Source organism: Sorex araneus, chromosome 1, assembly GCF_027595985.1.
Source record: "Sorex araneus isolate mSorAra2 chromosome 1, mSorAra2.pri, whole genome shotgun sequence".
In the NCBI taxonomy this organism is placed as follows: Eukaryota; Metazoa; Chordata; class Mammalia; order Eulipotyphla; family Soricidae; genus Sorex; species Sorex araneus.
Window position 1 is genome coordinate 174,180,873 of NC_073302.1, and position 22,836 is coordinate 174,203,708.

At 44.1% G+C, this 22,836-nt stretch overlaps 1 protein-coding gene across 1 annotated transcript; it reads left to right on the forward strand.

Annotated features, from left to right (window-relative positions):
• The first annotated feature begins 1,886 nt into the window (after positions 1-1,886).
• On the forward strand, positions 1,887-3,621 carry LOC129402063 (basic salivary proline-rich protein 2-like). Its single transcript, XM_055126675.1, has 2 exons — positions 1,887-1,954; positions 2,199-3,621. The coding sequence occupies exons 1-2, from the start codon at positions 1,887-1,889 to the stop codon at positions 3,619-3,621; spliced, it is 1,491 nt and encodes a 496-aa protein (XP_054982650.1).
• Positions 3,622-22,836: the final 19,215 nt, after the last annotated feature.

Genomic DNA, 22,836 nt, shown 5'->3' on the forward strand with positions numbered 1-22,836 from the left:
ACTTAGTAGGAAGCACACACATGGGTGGGGGTAGGTAAGATAGTAAAGGGACCACTAGGACAAAGATAGAGGGAAGTGGTCACTCTGGACTGGGACCGGGTACTGAAAATAGGTAAAGTGATTTTACTTTATGATATTTCTCAGTAATGATACTTTCTCAGTAGCAATATTATAAACCACAGTCTCTAAAAGGGGGGGGGAAGAAGAAAAAAGAAAAGAGTGACTGCCATAGAGTCCAGTTGACAGGTAGTAGGAAAAGTAGGGACATTGGTGAAGGGAAATGGACACTGGTGAAGGGATTGATTTTGGAATATTGTATGTCTAAAATTCAGTCACAAAAAACTTTGCAACTTTGCAATTCATAGTGACTCAAATTTTTTTTATAACTCTGTAGTACTGAAATGGAATTGAGAGCCCATAATTAAACCTCCAGGTTTCTGAAGTTAGTCTATGATAATGCATCTGGGTACAAGAAGTAGAATAAGTAAAGTTTCTTCAAGAAATGGTGCTATTTGGGCTGGAAGGATAGTATATTGGGTAGGGACTTGCCTTGTTCACGGCTCACCCACGTTCTATCCTTGGCATCCCATTTAAACCTCTGAGCACTGCCAGATTTGTGAGTGCAGAGTCAGTGGGTGTGGCCCAGAAACAAACAAACAAAAAGAAATGGTGATAGAAAAACTGGGAAAAAATTGTAGTTGTGTCTCACATCATTCACTACAATGATTTTTACTGTTCAGTATGACTTTTGGATCCCTAACTTCTTCTTGCCATATCTCATAATACACAGTATCAGCCAGACGAAAGATCGCAGTGAACTAAACCAGAGAAACGTGGTGCAGAATATCTAGAGCCATATTGAGTTCCCAATAACATCCTGTGAAGATTTCACAGAGCCACTTTGTGCTCATTATGACAATCTTCCGCTACTGAGTTGGGTTTGTTGATTTGGGGCCATATGCACCAGAGGTCAGGCTTACTACTGGCTCTGTGCTCACGGAACACTCCTATCAGGGCTCAGGGGACCGCAGGGATGGCGGGGACTAAACCTGCACTGTCCTCATACAAGGCAAGCGCCTTCCCCATGTACTGTCTCTCCAGCCTGTTCCACTAGAGTAGCTAAAGAGACACACAGGACGCACATGTGATAGTTGCTCCACAGCCCTGACCAGTCAGATAACACAGACTAGGTCCCTATCCTGGCTAGACCAATGACCACCTGTGTTGACCTAGGGGCACGGTTGAAGATGTAATGACATGCTTTCAGTTTGAAAATCAAACCTGTAAAGCACCTGCCAAAGGGGAACGCAAGGGTTAAGGAGCTGTGGGGTGGGGTGATGGGAGAGAACCCGGGGATACTGGTGCTGGGAAATGTACACGGGTGGAGGGATGGGTGTTGGAATACTGTATGACAGACATTCAATCATGAAGGGCTTTGTAATGCTCTAAACGAAAATAAAAGAACCCCCCCTCTCTGCCCCCACCAAATAATAAAATAAAATCTGTAGGATGAAGTAGAGAACAAGTGACCGGTTAGGTCTGGGCAATTTATCCATTCCTTGGAAACTTGGAAACTCAGAGGCGTGGGTGAGCCTGGGAGAATGTACACGTGGCTCCAAGCCAGCCAGAGCAACCCAGCACAGGATCTGGGGTCTGGGCAGCCGCCTTGAGCAGGCGGGCCTTCTGGACCGAGGGAGGGGGCAGCCCCAGGCGCCCAGGGCTTTGCCTGCACGGACTCTGGGCGCTGAAAGCACACGCTCAGCGACGTGTGCTCTGGCGGACAGCCCTGTGCAGCCCCCAGCAGTTCCTGCATGGGTTCTATCAGGTCCAACCCACTCCCCACAGCACAGGTTCTAGGCTCTGGCAAGCCCTGGAGGGGCCAGACAATGGGGCTTCGCCCTCTGCCCTTGGACGTGGTCCCTGAGCCCCGGAATGGTTATGTAGAAGCCACGACGTACTGTTCTGTGACGTCACAGGCAACGTCACAACCACTGCCTGAGTATATATTGACCTCACGAAGAGGACAGGAGTCAGAAACTTATCGTTTCTATCGCGGTATCCCGTGAATTTTGATCTAGCGATCGCAAAACAAAACAAAAAAAAATGGGCAACGTAGTAGCACGAGTTTACCTCCTGCTAAAGAGTTGCCATCTCCCACTGGGACGTCTGGGCCAAACCCGCCCACTCCCTGTGTCCAGACAGCGCACCGCTCGCCCTGGCCGGGGGCACCTCGAGGCTCCGGCACCTGCTAACCACCCGCACCAGCCTCGGAAGCCTCCGCCAGCCACCTTTAAAATCACCCCCTGGAGGCCCTGTGCCCTGCCATCGGACACGAACGCCCCTGTGCGACTTCATGCGGCGTGTGGGGGCCGTGGGGAGAAGCTGGTCCTGTCCCCTTCAAGGTCAGTGACATTTGCGTACCTGAGCCCCGTCAGGATCCCCGCTCTGGGGCGCCACTTCAATGTCCTGCGGACACCCTCCCTCCAGACCCTCAAACCCACGAGGCGCACACTGAAGGCAACTAGAGAGAGGAGCCGAGACCACCCCAAGCCCGCAGCACACCGGGAAGTTGGCGTCCAGACGGGGCAGTCGCAGCACAGCGGGACCCTCAGCGGCAAGGCGCTTTTGTCCAGCGGGCTGCAGCCCAGTGGCGCCGGCCCCAGGTCCTCCCGCCCCCCGCCTCACCAGCTCCAGGCCTTGCAGGCAGGAGCAGAGACACCCTCAGTCTCATCTTCCAAACCCTCTGTCCCACCCGAGGCCGGACCCGTCCAGCCTCCTGGGGGGCCTCTTCCCAGCGCGGACGTGTTGGCTGTGCCCTGCAGCTCGCTGCCAGGGAAGTCAACAGGGGGGAAGCAGCCTGCAGACCCCCGGGCCAGCCCTCCAGGTCCGCTGGTAGGCACCAAGGTCACCGGAAAGAAGCCTCCAGGAGGTCCATCAGGGAGTGCTTCTCCACGATCTGCAGGCAGGCGGCCCTGCCGCACGCTGCCAGGAGAGACAACAGAGGGGAAGCAGCCTGCAGACCCCCGGGCCTGCCCTCCAGGTCCGCTGGTAGGCACCAAGGTCACCGGAAAGAAGCCTCCAGGAGGTCCATCGGGGAGCGCTTCTCCAAGATCTGCAGGCAGGCGGCCCTGCAGCTCGCTGCCAGGGGAGACAACAGGGGGGAAGCAGCCTGCAGACCCCCAGGCCAGCCCTCCTGGTCCGCTGGTAATCACCAAGGTCACCGGAAAGAAGCCCCCAGGAGGTCCATCGGGGAGTGCTTCTCCACGATCTGCAGGCAGGCAGCCCTGCAGCTCGCTGCCAGGGGAGACAACAGGGGGGAAGCAGCCTGCAGACCCCCGGGCCAGCCCTCCAGGTCCGCTGGTAGGCACCAAGGTCACCGGAAAGAAACCTCCAGGAGGTCCATCGGGGAGCACTTCTCCAGGATCTGCAGGAAGGCGGCCCTGCAAGAGGAAACATCCTCTACCGCACACACCACAGCTGGCTCCTCTGCAGCTGCCCCTGCAATGGGGTCGTGGTGAGTTTCCCCCACCACCAAAGCTCCCCTCTTTAGCCACCACAAACTTGCAAGCCACCAACAACACGCAGGTGCCAACCAATAACATCCCACCAAGAGGAGTATGAAGAATCAGCCAGTAATGACGAAGGGCCCAGCTGACCCCGGTCCCACACAGCCTGTCCCCTCCTGCACCACGACATCTAGTGCTACTACCGGGTGCCTGATCCCATCCAGTACGACTTGCCAGCGCCATACTGCTACTACCAGCTTGCTTTATCAATTTGCAAATTCCCAGAGTTCATCTCAGTTTCAGACACGTCATCCTGAAAACACTAATGAAAAAACACAGTTCCTCATCAGTCCTGCGATTCCTGTTCCAAGGGGTGGCTTGAGTCCAGCAAGCTCCAATCCTGTCAGCACCACTCCATCTCAGGGAGGAGATTCTTTGCAGTCAGTTTTTCTTACCACCTCTCCTGCTGCTCAGCCTTTCTTCCAAGCGACCTCCGGCCAAAAGAAATGCCCAGAAGCCATGGGTGTGGATCCCTTTCCCGCTCCCGTACCAGCCGTTGTTCCAGACCCTCTATGCGCCACGGCTTCTCCCTCTGCGCCAGGGAATAACAAGTGTGATATTAAGCCTATGAACATAAGAACCTCTATTCAGGCAATCACGTTCTCAAATGTCCCTGACTCCGGGGAGAACTATATTCCCTTTGACCTGACTCCTGGTTCTGAAAACGCACAATCCATGTACTCCTCTGGAAACAGAGTGAAGAAAACACACAACAGCTCTTTGCCAGGCAACTTAGGTGTGGCCCAAACGCAGCATACAGACCTCCCATCTACCGCAGAAGCGGATTCTGAGGTGCAAACATCTATGGCCTTTGCCCATGGCTCAACCTATATGCCTGGGATGTCATTTGACACACAACCTACAATTCCTAGTCAGTCCCCTCAAACTGACCAGTGCTCATCTGGGACTAGAGGTAAGAAGGCACGTAAGAGCCATTTGCCAGGGAAGCAAGATGGAGTCCAGAGAGAGCCTGATTGGTCAGTAGACACACAAGCTACAAACCCCACTCAGTCTCGTCATACTGTCTTGTACTCATCTGTGACGCCTGATCAGAAACCACAAATCTCTTTTCCAAAAAGCCGAAGTTCAGCCCCAATACAGCGCACAAAATCCCCATCTACTACTACCAGTTCTGAGAAACAGTTACCCATGGACTTCACCCATGACTTTACCTACATGCCTGTGATGTCAGCGGACACACAAACTACAAAGCGCAGGCAGTCCTCTCAAAGTGACTCATACTCATCTGGAGGGCGAGTTAAGAAGCCACACAGAAACTCTTTTCTAAGCACCCAAATTGTAGCAGAGGCACAGCTGACAAAATCCCCACGAACTGTAACCAGGAACAGCCCTTAATTCATCCTTGAAGTGAAACCACAAGTACTCTCCTATGTTATAGCATGCAAATGAGTACATGAGATTTCAAGGTGCTGTTGAATTCAAATCAAATTAAAACCATAGGAACAACCATTCTTGGGTATTAGTCTCGCACTCTGTTTTTCTATATTCCACAGATGAGTGCGATCTTTCTATATCTGTCCCTCTATTTCTAGCTCATTTCACTTAGCATGATACTTTCCATGTTGATCTGCTTATATGCAAAGTTCATGACTTCATCCTTTCTAACAGCTGCATAGTATTCCATTGTATAGATGTACTAAGTTTCTTTAACCAGTCATCTGTTCTCGGACACTCGGGCTTTTTCCAGATTCTGGCTATTGTAAATAGTGCTGCGATGAATATATAAGTGCAGATGTCATTTCGACTATACTTTTTTGTTCCTCCGGGATATATTCCCAGAAGTGGTATTGCTGGATCAAATGGAAGCTCAATTTCTAATTTTTTGAGAAGCGTCCATATTGTTTTCCAAAGGGGCTGGACCATTCGGCATTCCCACCAGCAGTGTAGAAGGGTCCCCTTCTCCCCACATCTTCTCCAACAGCGATTGCTTTTGGCCTCACATGCTGGGGGAAAGTCATCCCAGACAGAGAAGGGAACACCAAGTAATATGTGACTGGAGATCCTGCACGGGAAGGGAGATGCATGCTGAAAGTAGACTAGAGACTGAACAGAATGACCACTCAATACCCCTATTTCAGGCCACAACACCCAAAAGGAAAGAGAGATATCAAATTGCAATGCCTCGCCACAGAGGCTGGGTCGGGTGCGGGGGTGGGAGGGATACTGGGTTCATTGTTGGTGGAGAATGGACACTGGTGGAGGAATGGGCTCTTAAACATTGAATGAGGGAAAAAACAAAACAAGAATGTGTGAGTCTGTAAATGTGCCCTCACTGTGACTCACCAATTAAAAAATAAATTAATTTAAAAAAAACCACAGGTACAATGACTTTTAGAAGGTTCGTCATGGAGATGCATATTCGCTGAGTAGCACTGTAGCACTGTAGCACTATCATCCCGTTGTTCATCCATTTGCTCAAGCGGGCACCAATAACGTCTCTGTTTTGAGACTTATTGCTGTTTTAGGTGTATCGAATACACCACGGGTAGCTTGCCAGGTTCTGCCATGCGGGCGGGATGCTTTCCTTCTATCCCTGTCTCGGAGAGGGACGTAGGAATCGAAGCCGGGTTGACCTCATGCAAGGCAATTGCCCTCCCACTGTGCTGTCCAGGGCTGGTGAGATAGCACAGTGGGTAGGGCGTTCACCTTGCACGTGGCGGATCCGTGTTTGATTCCTTCACCCCTCTTGGAGAGCCCAGCAAGCTACCGAAAGTATTCCACCAGCATGGCAGAACCTGGCAAGCTACCTGTGGTGTATTCGATATGCTAAAAACAGTAACAAGTCTCACAGTGGAGTTTCCTGGTGCCCGCTTAGTGCAAACCGATGAACAACGGGATGCTAGTGCTACAGTGCTACAGTGCCACTCAGTGAATTGCATCTCCATGACGAACCTTCTTAAAGTCATTGTACCTGTGGTGTGAATTTGATTTGAATTCAACAGTGCAACAGTGCTACAATACTACAGCTCATTGACTAATGCCTCTAAATGGACTGAATCCAGCTCTGCAGTGAGCTCAGAATCGGAATTGGCAGGATGCCAACTTCTACTGCTTCTTTAGGCTTTATTCAGCCCTCCCCATTATTTCTCAATTTTCGTCCCCAGCTGAGTGATATGCATCTCTGTCTCAGATGTACTTGTATAAAACTTCATTCCGGTTCCTCTGTCTCTGCTCATGTGTCTTTACTCTTCAACTTAGTTGTAGTGGAGAAACTGACATTCGCATGGTCATATGTTGGACCAAACTCATCCACAAAATTTGTGTTCCAATGCTTAGGCCGTGAAAGGAGTCATGCCGTCTGGCTGCATGGCTGACTCCTGATTCCTATAGCGGAATGAAGGAATGTGTCAGCTGAGGAGAAAGATGATAAGGAGGAAGAGTTGGGGTGACTCTTCCATGTATGCTTCTCTCATCTCTCCTACCACTCTTACCTCACTCGAAGCTAGTTTGGCCCCTATGTACAGGAAACCTAGTTTTAAAAATACTTGTTCAGGTTGTTTTGGGTTTTTATGTATGCTTGTATGTTATGGTGCCAGGAATCAAACCCAGGATGTCACATATATGAAGCATGTGGTATACCACAAGCCACATCCCTGGTTCTTATGGCTTTAAATTATTAAAAGCTGACACTTAGAAGCCAGCATTATGCTATTCTAGCTTCATTCAGAGAGAATGGACTTAACATCCCGGGTCTGACATCTGGAGTAACAAGAACATTTTTATATCTTCTCTGTCATTTTTGAGAATTGAAGTTTGCTTAGAAGTTCTGTTGCCGCAGCAGCGGGAGGCACGCGAGATCTCAGGTGGGGGCACTACCGGCGCCGTACTCTGCCGAGATGTGACCCTAGTGGCCACACAATTGAGGCCTCTCTGTTGCTGGATGACCATGATCCCGGAGGCCAGCTAAACTACTTCTGGTACCAGCAGCTTCTTGCAGAAATGTGTCTAGACTATGAACTAAGCCATGGCCCCATGCTGCACCAGGAGGGGAAAGGTTTTTCTCTCTCAGCTTTTCCTTTCTGGGGGTAGGAGTGTGGGGGGTGGGGCGGGGAAGGCGTGGCAAATGCCATATTGTAAGGACCACTCAAGAGAGGTAAGAGCTTGCAATGATGCAATTTCCAGCAGAAGATTCCATGGACTTAGTTACTAAAATACTAAAAGACAAATCCAAAACCTCATGATGAGCCAATTAATTATGCAAGTGTAGCCTCTAGTGTCCAACACATAAGACAAGAACCATTGACTTCTTATTTGACCAACTTAACACCCAAAGCCAGGGTTTTTTCTCCACCTGTGGGGGTGCTCCCATAGTTCCTCTCCTTCTGCTTCCCCTGTCCAATTGGTCATTGGTATGTAGCTGAAGTACAATGTAAGTTGTTCTTGGATTCCTTGGACAACAACCTGCATGTGAAGAGGGCCAAGAGAGCAGAAGAAAGAGGAAGGTAATCTGAAATCAGTGGATAACAACTTTATTAGTACCCAATGGTAGTTACTTCGGTTTTGTTTTGGCAATCTCAAGATGTTTTCTGTCCAATTTCAAAGTTTTATACAGACTTGGTCTAGAAATAGATGCAGTGCCAGTAATACAATACCCGTATCAAGGCTGTATCGATAGAGCAGAGTCTGGAAATCTCATACCTTGGGACAGGTAGGAAAAGTGCCTGCCCAGATCTAGCTTCTGGCTCAAATGAATGATCAGTTTTGGCATGGGGTGGGCGGGCTATGGTAAGGGCCTGGCCATTCTCCCTGCTCTGCAATATTTGGGGACCTACTGGACTTGAACGAGACACATAGGATTTGTGGCTGTGGTGTGGTGATGCAGTGCTAGCTATTAAACTTTGGCCTTGGATCTTGCACATAAGGTATATACCATTTAAGTCACATCCCCAGCCATCGTGCATACCTTTGATAGCCTTCCTCACTACATGTTTGCTTTTGTCTCTGCTGCTTATGTTTATAACATGATGAGCAATATAGCAAAGTATCCTGTGCTTTATCCAGAGGTTTACTCAATTTTTCAACCAATAGAATTTTGTGACTAATTCTTAGTCTGAAGAGGACTGTATTTTCCTGTTTAGAGGTGCAGTACTCGAAGTGTCTTTAACTTCAATTCTTTAAAATGATCCTGCATTTTAGTTTGGTTTTGCTTCAACTATTATTTTCTCATAATGATTTTGTTGCCTATCCTGATAGTTGAATAATCATTCTTTTTCATAACTGTTCATTATTGGCCCAAATAGTTTTTTTGTGGAGCCTGCTTTTGGAGTGCTAATAACTAATGGCAACTGAGGCTTAAGTCAAGCAAAAGGATATCCAGGAGTGAATGTGATTCAAAGTCAATTAACCCCCAAATTGCAAAAGCATAGCATTAACTGTTTTCCTGTGTCTATACAAAAACAGGACGTTGCTATGAAAGAAACTATGCAAAAGGACATAAGGGAAAGATAAAAGCAAGTGTTCATTTACAAATACATATTCAGTGATTTCTGAGGAATTTGACTCTTCAAGTCACAGGTACTGCTTGCTGTTTCGGGGGAATGGTGATTAACAAATTGGGGAAGCAGAGCACAGAGAAGTTAAAGATAAACACAGAGAAATAGCAGTGCTTCAGGAGCACTGTGAATGGTGTAACCCAATAAACCTAAGCTCCCGGAGACCAGGGAGAAAGAACAATCCAATGGTATCCTACAGTTGTGGGGCTCATACTTAGCCATGTAACCAGTTTAGCTGCTGAGCCTAGCCATTATTCTACCTAGAGAAGATATAGTCCTAGATGAAAGCGACACCAAGGGGTTAGCCTAACTACTTTGAAATTATGTTGAAAAAAGCTTAGGGAAATCCCTCCCTCCCTCCCTCCCTCCTCCCTCCCTCCTTCCTCCCTCCCTCCCTCCCTCCCTCCCTTCCTTCCTTCCTTCCTTCCTTCCTTCCTTCCTTCCTTCCTTCCTTCCTTCCTTCCTTCCTTCCTTCCTTCCTTCCTTCCTTCCTTCCTTCCTTCCTTCCTTCTTTCCTTCCTTCCTTCTTCCTTTCCCTTCCTCCCTTTTTCCCTCCTTCTCTCCACCTTTCCTTCCTTCCTCCACCACACCCACATCACACAGCTGCTGCCATGTAAAACTTATCAGCCCAGCTTCCCAGATTCACAGATCCTGGAGGCCCTAGAGCATGAAACCTCCGAATTCCCCAATACTGACAGATCCGTAGAAACACACCATATTAGATGAGAAAGTAACATATAAGTCAACGAAACTCACCAAACAGAATAACTGCAACAAACAGATAAGCAAGCAACAAACAGCTTAGTTGGTAAAGCTCATTATTTGTTGGTTGATTATTCATTCATCTCAGACAATGACTTAATGACCTCATGGTGAGATTAAACAATTTTCACAAATTTTCTTTTACTGGAGTATTTTTCTGTAACATGATCAGCCAGCCATTTAGTTGTAACAAGTGATATGAATAATTTTCTGCCTATAAGGGTGCAGTCTTGGGCGTGTGGGAAACTAGAAACAACGGTGGCAGGAAGGTCACACTGGGGTGAGATTGGTGTAAGCATTTAAAAAAATTAATCAAAAATACTTGTCTGGGTGCCAGAGAGATCATTCAGTGGGCAGGGCTCTCACCTTGCACACAGCAAGCCTAGGTTCAATCCCGGGCACTCCATTTAGTGCCCTGAACACTGCCAGGAGTGTTGTTGGAGCACAGAGCCAGGAATAAGCCCATGAGAGAGCTTCTTCAAAACAAAATCCATTTCTGGATGGAAATATTATTTTTCTTCCTTGAGATTTTTACTTCATCACTATCTCAAAGATAAAGATACTAGAATCAGTGGCATGCTTAGAATTTACAAATTATCAATAGGCACACTTGTAGGGCATACACTTTGATAAGCTCCCAGTTTTAGCCAATATTAGCTCAATAATCCTAGTAGCGGCACATAGGTAATTACTAACTACATATGGTATTTCCTAAACACATACATATATATTGTACATATATGTATCTTTTGGAATTGGAGGCCAGAATTTAAATAGATTGCTCAATTTTACACAATGCGAAGGTGTCAAATATTCAGTATTCAAAACCAAATTGTGTTATCACTTTTTTTTTGTTTGCTTTTTGGGTCACACCTGGCCTGGCGATGCACAGGGGTCATTCCTGGCTCATGTACTCAGGAATTACCCCTGGTGGTGCTCAGGGGACCATATGGGATGCTGGGATTTGAACCCGGGTCAGCCGCGTGCAAGGCAAACGCCCTACTCGCTGTGCTATTGCTCCAGCCCCTGTGTTATCACTTTTAATAAGCCACAGCAATAACATAATAAGTCATGGTTTTAGGAATAATTGACAAAAACCTGAACTAAAGGCAAAAAGAAGTATAAGGGGCCATGCTGGAAACTGGGAGTTAGAAGCAAGGATAAGAACCTACTTTAATTAAGTGGGATCACACCTGAATCCATTACAAAATAGCTGTATTCCTAAAAGCTCAGACTTGTCAAATGAGTAATTTGTTTTACAAGGAAAAAAAAACAGATGAAAAAAAGTAGTGTTTTCCCTGAGTCACAGCAAATCATGCCCATGAATAAAGCTAGAATGCTTTCTGGGAAGGGCTTAGGCACTTTTGCCACCAGGATGAATTTAAGAAATCATGGTATAATTTGGTACCTTGAACATCACCACAAAGTTTAAACAGAACATTGATTCTTGTAGTGTTTTGGATATCTGAAGTCAGAAATCAGTTTCACTGGACTCAAATAAGATGTGGGCAGGCCGCGTTCCCTCTGGACGCTCTAAGGGAAAATCCATTTCACTGGCGTTGAGTCATGCCAGTCCAATCTCTGTATTCTTCTCTTTGTGGTAAACTAAGAATAAGAATATTCTGTCTCATAAGAATATTTGTAATTTAATTGAAAGGTATTCCCATACAATTCAGAGTAAATATTCTTCATGTCAAGATTACTAATCTGTCTGAAATAACATTCCCTATTTAAATGGAAAGGATATGCGATGTAGGATGTGGATATTTTGGGCAAGGCATTCAGCCTGCCTCAAAGCACAATTTTTTTTTTCAGATGCAGGTAATAATGTTTAGGGAAACAGTTTGTCCTAGGTCTTTTTACTTATTAATTAATTAATTTATTGCTTTTGGGGCCACATCTGACTATGCTCAGTGATTATCCTGGCTATGCACTCAGGAATTATATCTGGCAGTATACACAGGGGACCATGTGGGATACTGGGGATTGAACCCAAGTCAGCCACATGCAAGGTAAGTGCTCTCCTCACTGTAGTATTTTTCTGACCCATCCTAGGTCTTAAACTAATTCAGAATGTTTAATGTTCATGAAATTCAACTTTAGGATACTCTGAATCATTGTTAGCCCTCCTCCCTCCCTCCCTTCCTCCCTTTCTCCCTCCCTCTATCCCTCCCTCCCTTCATCCATACCTTTCTCCCTCCCTCCCTCCCTCCTTTGCTTCCTCCCTCCTTCCTTCTTTTTTTCCCAGAGCGACATATGCCAATGCCCAGGAGCTACATACCTGGCTCTGTCCTCAGAGGTCACTTAACTCCTGGTAGTGGTAAGCAGATCTTATGGGGCTGGGAATAAAACCAGGCCTTCTGCACACATAGCATGTGCTCCTGACTAATGAGTGCTCTCTCCCTCTCCCTCCCATCCTCCCTCCCTCCCCCAAAACCTGCATTCTTAACCACTACATGCTCTTGGTTAAGAAACTGTCAGCCACCAAGACCACATTGGATAAAATACAACATACTCTTTCATACTCTTTCATCTCTCTGTTCAATTATTGTTATTTCATCTCTCTGTTTTCAATTATTGATGCCAAGGGGCTAGCCTAACTACTTTGAAATTATACTAAAAAACTTATTGATCTTTAGTTATGATAATGAATTTTTCTCACTCCTTCATCTGAAATCCTTTTTGATAGAGCTTGGAATCTGGACCTCTGCTAGCTCCCTCTATAATCATGATGAAGACAGTCTATGTTCCACATTGTATCGACCAAATACTGATCTGTACCTCAGGTGAATGATCACTAAAGGCTCCATATATCCCAGAAGATTAAAAAAATGGGAAGGCTAATTCGCCTACAGCTGTTAGTTAACCAAAATGTTGTTTTCTCTACTTCTATTTCTCAACTTCTATTTCTGAAACTTTAGAGACTTTCAGCATAATGGATACATATCTGTAGTGTCTTAACATATTTTCCTTTTGGAAATTAGAAACCGCCCCTCATTGTGTGAGCCTGCCCTCTTCCTCTCTGGATCAGTCACAGCCATGATAAGCAGTGTGGCAGGAGGCTGCAGGGTCTTACACTGACCTGTAGAATCTCCTGCCAACACAGCCAGGTCTACTGACAGTTTCCACAGGTTTCTTTTCTCTCTGAGAAATGCTAAGCTTGACCGCCTAAATGAGGAACTACAGCTGAGCATTGAGCAGGAGATCATGACCACAAAGAGCATCTGAAGAAGCAAGGTTTTTCTCCTAGCTTTCAGCAATAGAGTTAAACGTATATTGACTTTGCTTTTGCCTCTACTGCTATAATTCTGATTAACTAGGCTATAAAAAGTAAATGCACTGTCATTCCGGTTAGGTAGTGAGAGAGGGAGAAGCAAAGGCAGCACCATGACAGGCTCATAAAAGAAGAAGCTAAGGCCTAAATTTCAGTTCCAAAATTCCAGGAATTTTAAAATTTTTTCCTTCCTTCCTTCCTTCCTTCCTTCCTTCCTTCCTTCCTTCCTTCCTTCCTTCCTTCCTTCCTTCCTTCCTTCCTTCCTTCCTTCCTTCCTTCCTTCCTTCCTTCCTTCCTTTTCTCCTTCCTTCCTTCCTTCCTTCCTTCCTTCCTTCCTTCCTTCCTTCCTTCCTTCCTTCCTTCCTTCCTTCCTTCCTTCCTTCCTTCCTTCCTTCCTCCCTCCCTCCCTCTCTCCCTCCTTCCCTTCCTTCCTGCCTTCTTCCTTCCTTCCTTCCTTCCTTCCTTCCTTCCTTCCTTCCTTCCTTCCTTCCTTCCTTCCTTCCTTCCTTCCTTCCTTCCTTCCTTCCTTCCTTAATGAGTTCCATATACAATGCCACATGTTGGGAAGTTTGTCCTGGTCTGAAATAAGCTCTTTTATTTTTTTAAATTTTATTATATTCTTACAAAGTTGTCCAGAATAATTTATTACACTCAATATTCTAACAAAAATCCCACCACCATTATGCCTTCCCATCACCATAATTTTCCACCCGACCCCCCAAAGCCTGCTCCCAGAGCAGACCTAAATAATTTATTATGTATTGCTTGTTATGAATAATCTAAAAATGATCCAATAAAGTTTCCTTAGAGGAAAGTGTGTGAAGATTGTTGTATATTTCACCCTGGAGCCATTAAGACTTTGTATAAGATATTAGTAACACATTATTAAAGTTTGAGCCTTGTGTGCTAATATATATGTACATATACATATACATACATATACATACATATGGGGAGACAGAGACAAAGAGAGAGATTGGTTGCCTTCTTCTTTACATCTTATCAATTGTGATGTGCTATTCTTGGTACATCAGTTGCATGGAGTATGAAATATCACTCCAAGATTTCTAAAATTTTAAATAAGGTGATACAGCTTGAGTTAATTTTTTAACTGGATAGTGACTTCAGGGCCTGGAGGTGTTTCTGTGGTATGTTGCTCTCTTCCAAAATTTTTGAGTCTCTGGATCATGGCCATTAATGAACTTATATGGCACAAAGAGGCAGTATGCGGACATGGCTGCCAGGTTTCCAGAAGAACAGGGAAATGGGGGAAGGTCGCCCATTCCCAAAACCGTGTGAATGTGAAGATTTTGGTCACAAAACCCACAAATCTGAGTTTTTCTAGCAGATTCACTCATGGATGAGGCTCATCCAAGCCTATGGAAAGGCTTCTTTTGGACATTATGAAAATCAGCTGTGAACACGGCAGCAATTAAGTTCTGGAGGTTTTTGGTTGCCTGGGCTCTGTTGGGGTCCAGGGAGGAACTCGCCCCCCACCACCACCCTGTGGGTTGCCCCGTATGAGGCAGCCTGGCGTGGGATCTGGAGGCATCTCTGTGGCATGTTGCTCTTTTTCATGATTTATTTGTGAATCTCATGAAGCTCTTTTAATGCTTCTTGGAAAACTAGTTTCACGACTATAAATTCCCTAAATCTGTCCATGAAGCTCTGTATTGTTTCTTCAGATCTCAAAGAGAACCTAGCGACAGAGAGAGTGTTCTTGGTGAGATGTTCATGTCATTGAGTTTTTGAACTATATTCCTCATACTCTTCATTTGGTAGATCTGCTGATACTCTTATGAGCTTTCCTTTGTATGTGAGCTCCTTTTTTATCTTGCTCTTTTCAATACTATCTTTGGATTTTGTCACTTTGATAGAATATTTTGGATTTTTTTTAAAAATTAAATCACCATGAGTTACAGTTACAAAGATTTCATGTTTGAGTTTCAGTCATACAATGATCAAAAACCCATCTCTTCAACAATGCACATTTTTCATCACCAAAATCTCCAGTATCCCTTCGATCCCAACCTGTCCCCTGCCTGTGTGGCAGACAATTTCCGCAATACTCTCTCTCTCTACTTTGATTACATTCAATATTTCGACACCAGTCCCACCATTATTATTTGGAATTTTCCCACCACCACTCAAATCTACTGAAAAGGCAATGCTAGACAATTTATTTTATATAGCTTGTTATGAATAGCATACGATGTTGTCGTTCCTGGGATTCCAAAATTTTAGATAATTAGGGTCTGGAGAGATCTCTGCAGTGAGCTGCTCAATTCCAAGATTCTTTTGTGTGTCTCTGGATCATGGCTGTTAAGAAGCTTAAATAGTACCTGGAGGCAGTTCATGGATGTCATCTCAGTGTCCTATTGAGGCAGGGGATGAGAAGGGTCAGTTCATTCCCTATCTTGTGAGGCCTGGCATTTGTGTTACTGCTCCTGTGTGCCTGGGCTTCTCATGGGTTCTGGAAGATGGCAGCCGCTGAGATTCCTAGGGGGCAGGTGTAGGGACAGCACCTGCTCCCATCTGGAGTAGCCCAGAGAAAACGGCCTGGTGCAAAGTCCGGAGGTATCTCTGCAGTGAGCTGCTCAGTTTCAAGATTCTTTTGTGTGTCTTAGGGTCTTCTTAGTTGAGTTTATTTTCACTGGAATCCTGCAGGCCTCTTGAATCTTGATGCACATATTCTTCAACTATGGCACATTCTTTTCAATAATTTCTTTTTTAATTGAATCACTATGAGATACAGTTACAAAGTTGTTTGTGATTGAGTTTTAGCCATACAATGTTCCAACAACTATTCCTTTACCATGTTATACTCAGGTTTTGGGTTGTCTGTTTGCAGAGAGACCAGTTCCTCATGTGAGAATGCAAAAGCAAAGGAACCTTTATTGCTACTAAGCCTCATCCAATGCAGTGGAGTCTTGACAAGGATCCGGACCCAAGTTCCAGGGAACATTGTATGGCATATAGTTACATAAGCAATATTAGCAGTTTTCCCAAAAATTTCGATGAAGCAGTCACAAATCTGTGAGCTAATTGGTCATACCCACCTGCTGTGCCCAGAGATATTCTACTTATCACAGGACTGGCTAGAGGCATCTAGGGAATTTCCAGCTTCAGCCAAGGACAGTTTCAGGTAATTGTGGGGTCAACAGAAACTTAGCCCTACTGCTTGTTTTGCTGAAGTGCAGCCTGTGATGGCGCATGTGAGGTTCTTTCTCAGCCTCACAACCAGTGTACATATCCCACCACCAATGACCCAGGTTTTCCTCCTTCCATGCCCACCAGATCATGGCCATTAATGAACTTATATGGCAGAAGAGGCCATATATCTGCTATAGTATGGGTGGGCATGAATCTGCATCTATAGCAGATACTTTCTCATTCTCTCTCTCTCTCCCTCACTCTCTTTCTCTCTCTGTAGATTTCTGCCCTGTCTTCTTTGGACATTATGGTTTACAATCAGGAACTGAGAGATTATCATGTTTGCTGCTTTACCTACCTTCTGCACTCAGTTCTTATTCAGAGTGATCATTTACAACTATCATTGTCATAGTGATCTCTTCTTTATCCAAACTGCCCCACTTGAGGCAGACTTCCTAGCATGGGCTAGTCCTCCTGGCCCTTGTTTCTACTGTCCTAGAGTATTAGTCTCATACTATATATTTTTTTATCTCCCACAAATGACTGCAGTCATTCTGCTTGTCCCTCTCCATCTGATTCATTTCACTCAGCATGATTCTCTCCATGTCCATCCATTTATAAGCAAATTTCAGGACTTCATTTTTCCTAATGTCTGTTAGTATTCCATTGTGTAGGTATTCCATAGTTTCTTTATCTATTTGTCTGTTATTGAGCACTCAGGTTGTTTCCAGATTCTGGTTATTGTGAATAGTGCTTCATTGAACATAGGGGTGCGGATGGTGTTTTCACTGTGTGTTTTGGGACCCCTAGGGTATATTCCCAGAAGTTGTATTGCTGGGTCAAATGGGAGCTCAATTTCTAGTTTTTTTAGATATTGTTTGGAAAACATCTTTTGAAAAACACGTTGTTTTCCAAAAAGGCTGGACCAGTCGGCATTCCCACCAACAGTGATGGAAAGTCCCTTTCACCCCATATCTGAACCAGCACTGGTTGTTCTTGTTCTTCTGGATGTGGGCCAGTCTCTGTGGTGTGAGATGGTATCACATTGTTGTTTTGATCTTCATCTCCTTGATGATTAGTGATGTAGAGAATTTTTTCATGTGTCTTTTGGCCATTTGGCCATTTGTATTTCTTCTTTGAGGAAGTTTCTGTTCATCTCTTCTCCCCTCTTTTTGATGGGGTTGGACTTTTTTCTTGTCAAGTTTGTGCCTTATATATCTTTGATATTAACCCCTTATCAGATGGGTATTGGGTAAATAATTTTTCCCATTCTATGGGCTGTCTTTTTATTTTGATCACTGCTTCTTTTGAGGTTTCCTTTGAAGCTTCTTAGCTTAATGTAGTCTCATTTGTTTATCTTTGCCTCCACTTGCTTGGTCAGTGGTGTTTCATCCTTAAAGATGCCTTTACCCTCAATGTCTTGAAGGGTTCTGCCTACATTTTCATCCATGTACCTTATGAATTGAGGTCTGATTTTGAGGTATTTAATCCATTTGATCTGACTTCTGTGCTTGGAATCAGAAAGAGGGCTGAATTCTTTCTTTTTCTTTATGTAGTTTCCCAGTTTCCCAGCACTTATTGAAGATGCTTTGCTTGCTCCTCTTAATATGTCTTGTTCTTTTATAAAAAAAAAAACTAAGAATCTCTGTCAGGATATTCATCTCTATTCCATTGTTCTGCAGGCTTTCTTTATTTCAATACCATGCTGTTTTAATTACTACCACTTTGTAGTAACGTTTAAAGTTATAGAAGGTGATGCCTCCCATCTTCTTTATCCCAAGGATTACTTTAGCTATTCATGGGGGTTTATTGTTCCATATAAATTTCAGGATTATTTTATCTATTTCTTTGAAAAATGTCATGGTATCCTTATAAAGACTGCATTAAATCTGTATAATGCTTTGGGGAGTATTGCCATTTTGACAATTTTAATTATCCCAATCCATAAGCAGGGGATAAAGCTCCATTTTATTGTGTCCTCTTTTATTTCTTGAAGTGATGTTTTATAGTTTTCTTTATATAAGTTCTTAACTTCTTTAGTTAAGCTGATTCCTAGTTACTTTATTTCTTGAGGCACAATTATGAATGGAATTATTTTTTGATATCTCTTATTTTCTTTTTTATTATTTGTACATAGGAAAGCCATTGACTTTTGGGTATTAATTTTAGTAACCTGCCACTTTACTATACAAATCTATTGTTTCTTAGAGCTTTTTATGTAAAGCCTTTAGGATTTTCTAAGTATAGTATCATGACATTTGCAAATAGTGAAAACTTGACTTCTTCCTTTCCTATCTGGATGCCCTTGACATCTTTTTCTTACCTAATAGCTATGGAAAGTGCCTCTTGTACTATATTGAATAGAAATGCGAGAGAAGGCAAACTTGTCTTGTGCCTGATTGTAGAGGGAAGGCTTTAAGTTTTCCCCCATTGAGAATAATGCTTGCTGTGGGCTTGTGGTAGATGGCTTTGACTATATTGAAGAAAGTTCCTTCAACTCCCATTTTGTTGAGAATTTTTATCATGAATGGGTGCTGGATCTTGTCAAATGCTTTCTATGCATCTGTTGATATGGTCATTTGTCTATTATCTTTTCTTTTATTGATATGGTTTATTATGCTGATTGACTTGTGAATGTTAAATGATCCTTTCATCCCCGAATGAATCCTACTTGGTCATAATGCATTTTCTTTTTGATGAGTACTTGGATTCTACAATGATTTATTTACTGTTTTCCTTTCTTTCCTTTTCTTTTCTTTTGTTTTCTCTTTTCTTTTTTCAAGTCAAATTTGCCATCCTATTCTTCAACTCTTTATATTGATTCTTATAGTGTTCTCTTTAATTCACTCATAGTTAATGGGATGTTGTTCATTTCTTTTTAGACAATTTTCCACCTACTGTTATTTTTTAGAGGTTTCCCTCATCTTGAGTTCCTTGATCTTCAGCTCAACTTCTGTTATTCTGCTGTTCAAGGCTTCGATTCACCTATCATGTTCTTCATTTCTGATTGTAGTACTTTTATCTTTTTAACTCATATTTTCTTGTGTTTTGCTAACTATCTATGCCATAGTTTGTCTGAATTAAACATCCTCATCATGATTAAATTCAGTCAGGATTTACTGAGTTGATTGATGTGTTTTGAGTTTCTGTTGACACTGATTTTGCTCTTTGAACTTGGTGGGCTTCGACATGTTTCCCCCGTTGCTTCCCCCATTGCTTCTTCTCTAGTGTTCTTGGTGTATTGGGGGGCGAGTATTTATAATTAGGTCCCTTGAAGATGCTGAGCAATCAGGATAGAAATCGTTCTCCTTTTCCTCTGCCCATCTTCATCATATGATAAGAAGTATAACAGTGAGATGCATGTAATTTTCTGAGAGGATCTGTCACACAGCCCAGTTTTATAAGCCAAAGATTAGTCTCACCTGGAATTGTGGAGCAGAGAGCAAAAGTTCAGGAGTTCTATCATGAGCTTCTAAATATTTTATTTTTTCCTTTAATTTTTATTGTAGTTTAAGTTACCTAGTCATATTCAGTTTCTTTGATTGTTTCCACCTACACTTTATTTAAATGCACAATTTACAAATTGTTCATGATGATTTGTTACAGGCATTCAATATTCCAACACTAGTCTCAACATCACTGCCACCTTCCCTCAACCACTGTCTCCAATTTTTTCAACCACCACTCAAATCTGTCCCCATAGCAGGCCCACAATAATTTGTTTAATATTGCTTATATGGGCATGAAGTGGGGTCCTGGCAGTGCCCCTTGCTCCTCAGTGCTATGTTGGAGCTTGCCCACTACAGCCAGGCATGTCCCCAAAGCTTGATAACTAAAATCTGGGGTCTGAGCACTGCGGCCACGTGTGTGCAGCCTCATGTTACAGAAGGTGGGAAACAAGTTCTTGACAAACAGGCTCTACTTCTTCCAAGGGTACCTGCTGTGGGGGTTTCCCATCGGGGAAGGGTCTCTTGTGCACTGCTGGCAGCGACAAACCTAGACTGGCCCCTGAGCATGGCAGGGTGTGGCCAACAAGTAAACAAACCAAAATATATGTGGTGTCCTTTCCTTTGAAAAATTGCTAACAGAATGATAATAAATATTTTTTTAGAAGAGTACCAATGTATCTCATATTGGTAGTGAGAAATGTGCCTCAGTGAGAAGCAAAATGTATATGGGAAATCTCTTCACCTTCCATTAAATTCTTTTTTCCTTTCAACTCAGTTTTGATGTGAACCTAAAACTTCTTTGAAAAAGAAGAAGGAGAGGAAGAAGAAGGAGGAGAAGGAGGAGAATAAGGAGAAGGAGAAGGAGAAGGAGAGGAAAGAAGAAGAATTGTATCTCACCAAGGAGACATTAAGAACATGTCTGAAGGATTACTAAGATGTTACAATTTAAACCTCTTTGTTAATGTTTTTGTTAGTCTATATTGGTTGTCTTCTACTTTACATCCCAATCAATATGATGTGCTACTACTCTATCATCAGTAGTACAGAGTTTGGGGATGTTGCACGGCTGTGAATGGAGCTGTGTGCTCCAGGAACTTCAGAAGTTTTAACTGGGCACTACAGCTGTAGTTAGTATTTTAAGTTGGCTGAGGCTTTGGGGTGTGGACATGACTGCCAGGGTTTCCAGAGGGAGGTCGGGGGAGGTAGCCCATCTCGATTCCGAGAAAGCCTAGAGATTTCAGTCACAGGGGCCCATGTCCCTGAATTTATAGCAGATTAATTTCTCTGTGAGGCTCAATCTTGAGATGATGAAGTTCAGAAGGAGGCATGGCAGAGACTTTGGAGTGTGAGAATAAGTGGTTGCCAGACCTTTGTTTGGGCAGGCACTGGTTGGTCCCCCTTTCAGAATATCCTAGATGTCTTTGCCAGGAATGAGTGTCCGAGAAATTTTTGTGACTAATTGATTTCTTTTAGTATTTATTTATGAGTCTCTGGAGCAAGGCTGATAGATGAGCCTAGATGGCCTTGAAGGTGGTTCATGGGCATCCATTTTCTTCCATTTTAAAAGTATTTATTACTATTATTGTCATTATTTTGGTGTTTGGGGAACACCCATTCCCTGCCCAGGGTTTATTCCTGGCTCCTAGTGATGCTTGGAGACCATATGTGTTCCAGGAATTTAAATTTAAATTTTTGAAGTGCCTTTTAAGCAGTGCTCAGGATATACAGGGGCCACTCCCAGCGATATTCAGGAAGCCAGGCCAGGTACTTTAGCACATGGGCCTAAAGACGCGGAGCTGTTTGACCTGTGGGCCCAGGGACCCCCAGGGCTACAATGTAATGTTCAGGGGACATGTGGTGCTGAGATTTAAAATTATGTCCCATCACATGAAAAGTCTGTGTCATGTCTACTGAATAATCCCCCAGCCCAATTTTTTCTATTCTTTTCCATCACGTTTATAGATTATGCCTTCTACCTTATTCAGAAGGTCACTTATTCAAGTTTCAGCTTCTTGCATTCTCTTGTTGAATCCTGCTTTGTTACTTTGAAGTCTTCTTTGGAAAGTATAGAAAGTTCTGATATGTTTGAAGACCTTGCTAGGTTTTTGTCACTATATACTAAAGTGTCTGAATTTCTCCATCTCTTTAATATGATGTAATGTGAGGACTAGTGGCGATCTGAGTACAAGCTGGCCTAAGAAATTATCAGGGGCTCCTGGCCCATTTGCTGCCAGCGGGGCAGGGCTTTCTCTCTCACCTTTTCCTTATTGGGCGCAGCAAGGCAACAGCCGGTTTTAGAACACAGAATGCAGGTACCAGCGGGACATCCAGGTGATCCCAGAGGGCAGGTTTGCCCGTCCCGCCCTTTACCGATATTTAAGCACAGCGCCACGCAGGCCCGGTCCTTTCTGCTGCCCTACAAGCTCGACCCCAGAGGCAACCGAGCTACTTTGGACACGAGCAGCTCCCAGAGAGGCCCCCAGACTGGGATGGGAGCCCCTGGCCCATTCGCCGCAAGCGGGGCAGGGTTTTTCTCTCCAGGCTTCTCCATATGAGCACCACAAAAGGGAAGTAAAAACTTGCAGGGATGCAAATACCGGCAGAATTTTCTCTGGACTTCATACAAAAAAAAAAAAAAAAAAAACCTCGAGGCCGCAATAGGGGCCGCGCGACCTATTATATCTTTATTGTCAGCAATGTGAAAGGGTTCCTTTTTAGCAGGTCTGACTGTGGGGGTTAACTCCAAACAATAATACTGAGTTTTTTGTTGAAATATAGAAGGTAATCAAAGTAGCAAACTTTTCTTTAGACTGTAAACTAAGCCATAGCCCCACGCCAGCCGACAAGAGGAAATATCCTCCTTTCTCCGTTCTTTTCCCTTTTCTGGGAGAAACGCGGTGTGGCGTCCACCAAATTATGAGGTTTATGAAACAGGCATGAACTTAGAGGTGTGGGAATGGGGGGGGGGAATTAAAATTTAAAAAAATTATGTACTTGGAACAGCGGGACACTTGGGGAGTCTTGGGCTGATACTAGTGCATGCTCTGCTGAGATTCGACCTGGGTGGCCACACTCTTGTGCGGCCGTGTTGTTGCAGATCAACCAGAATCCGGAGGAAC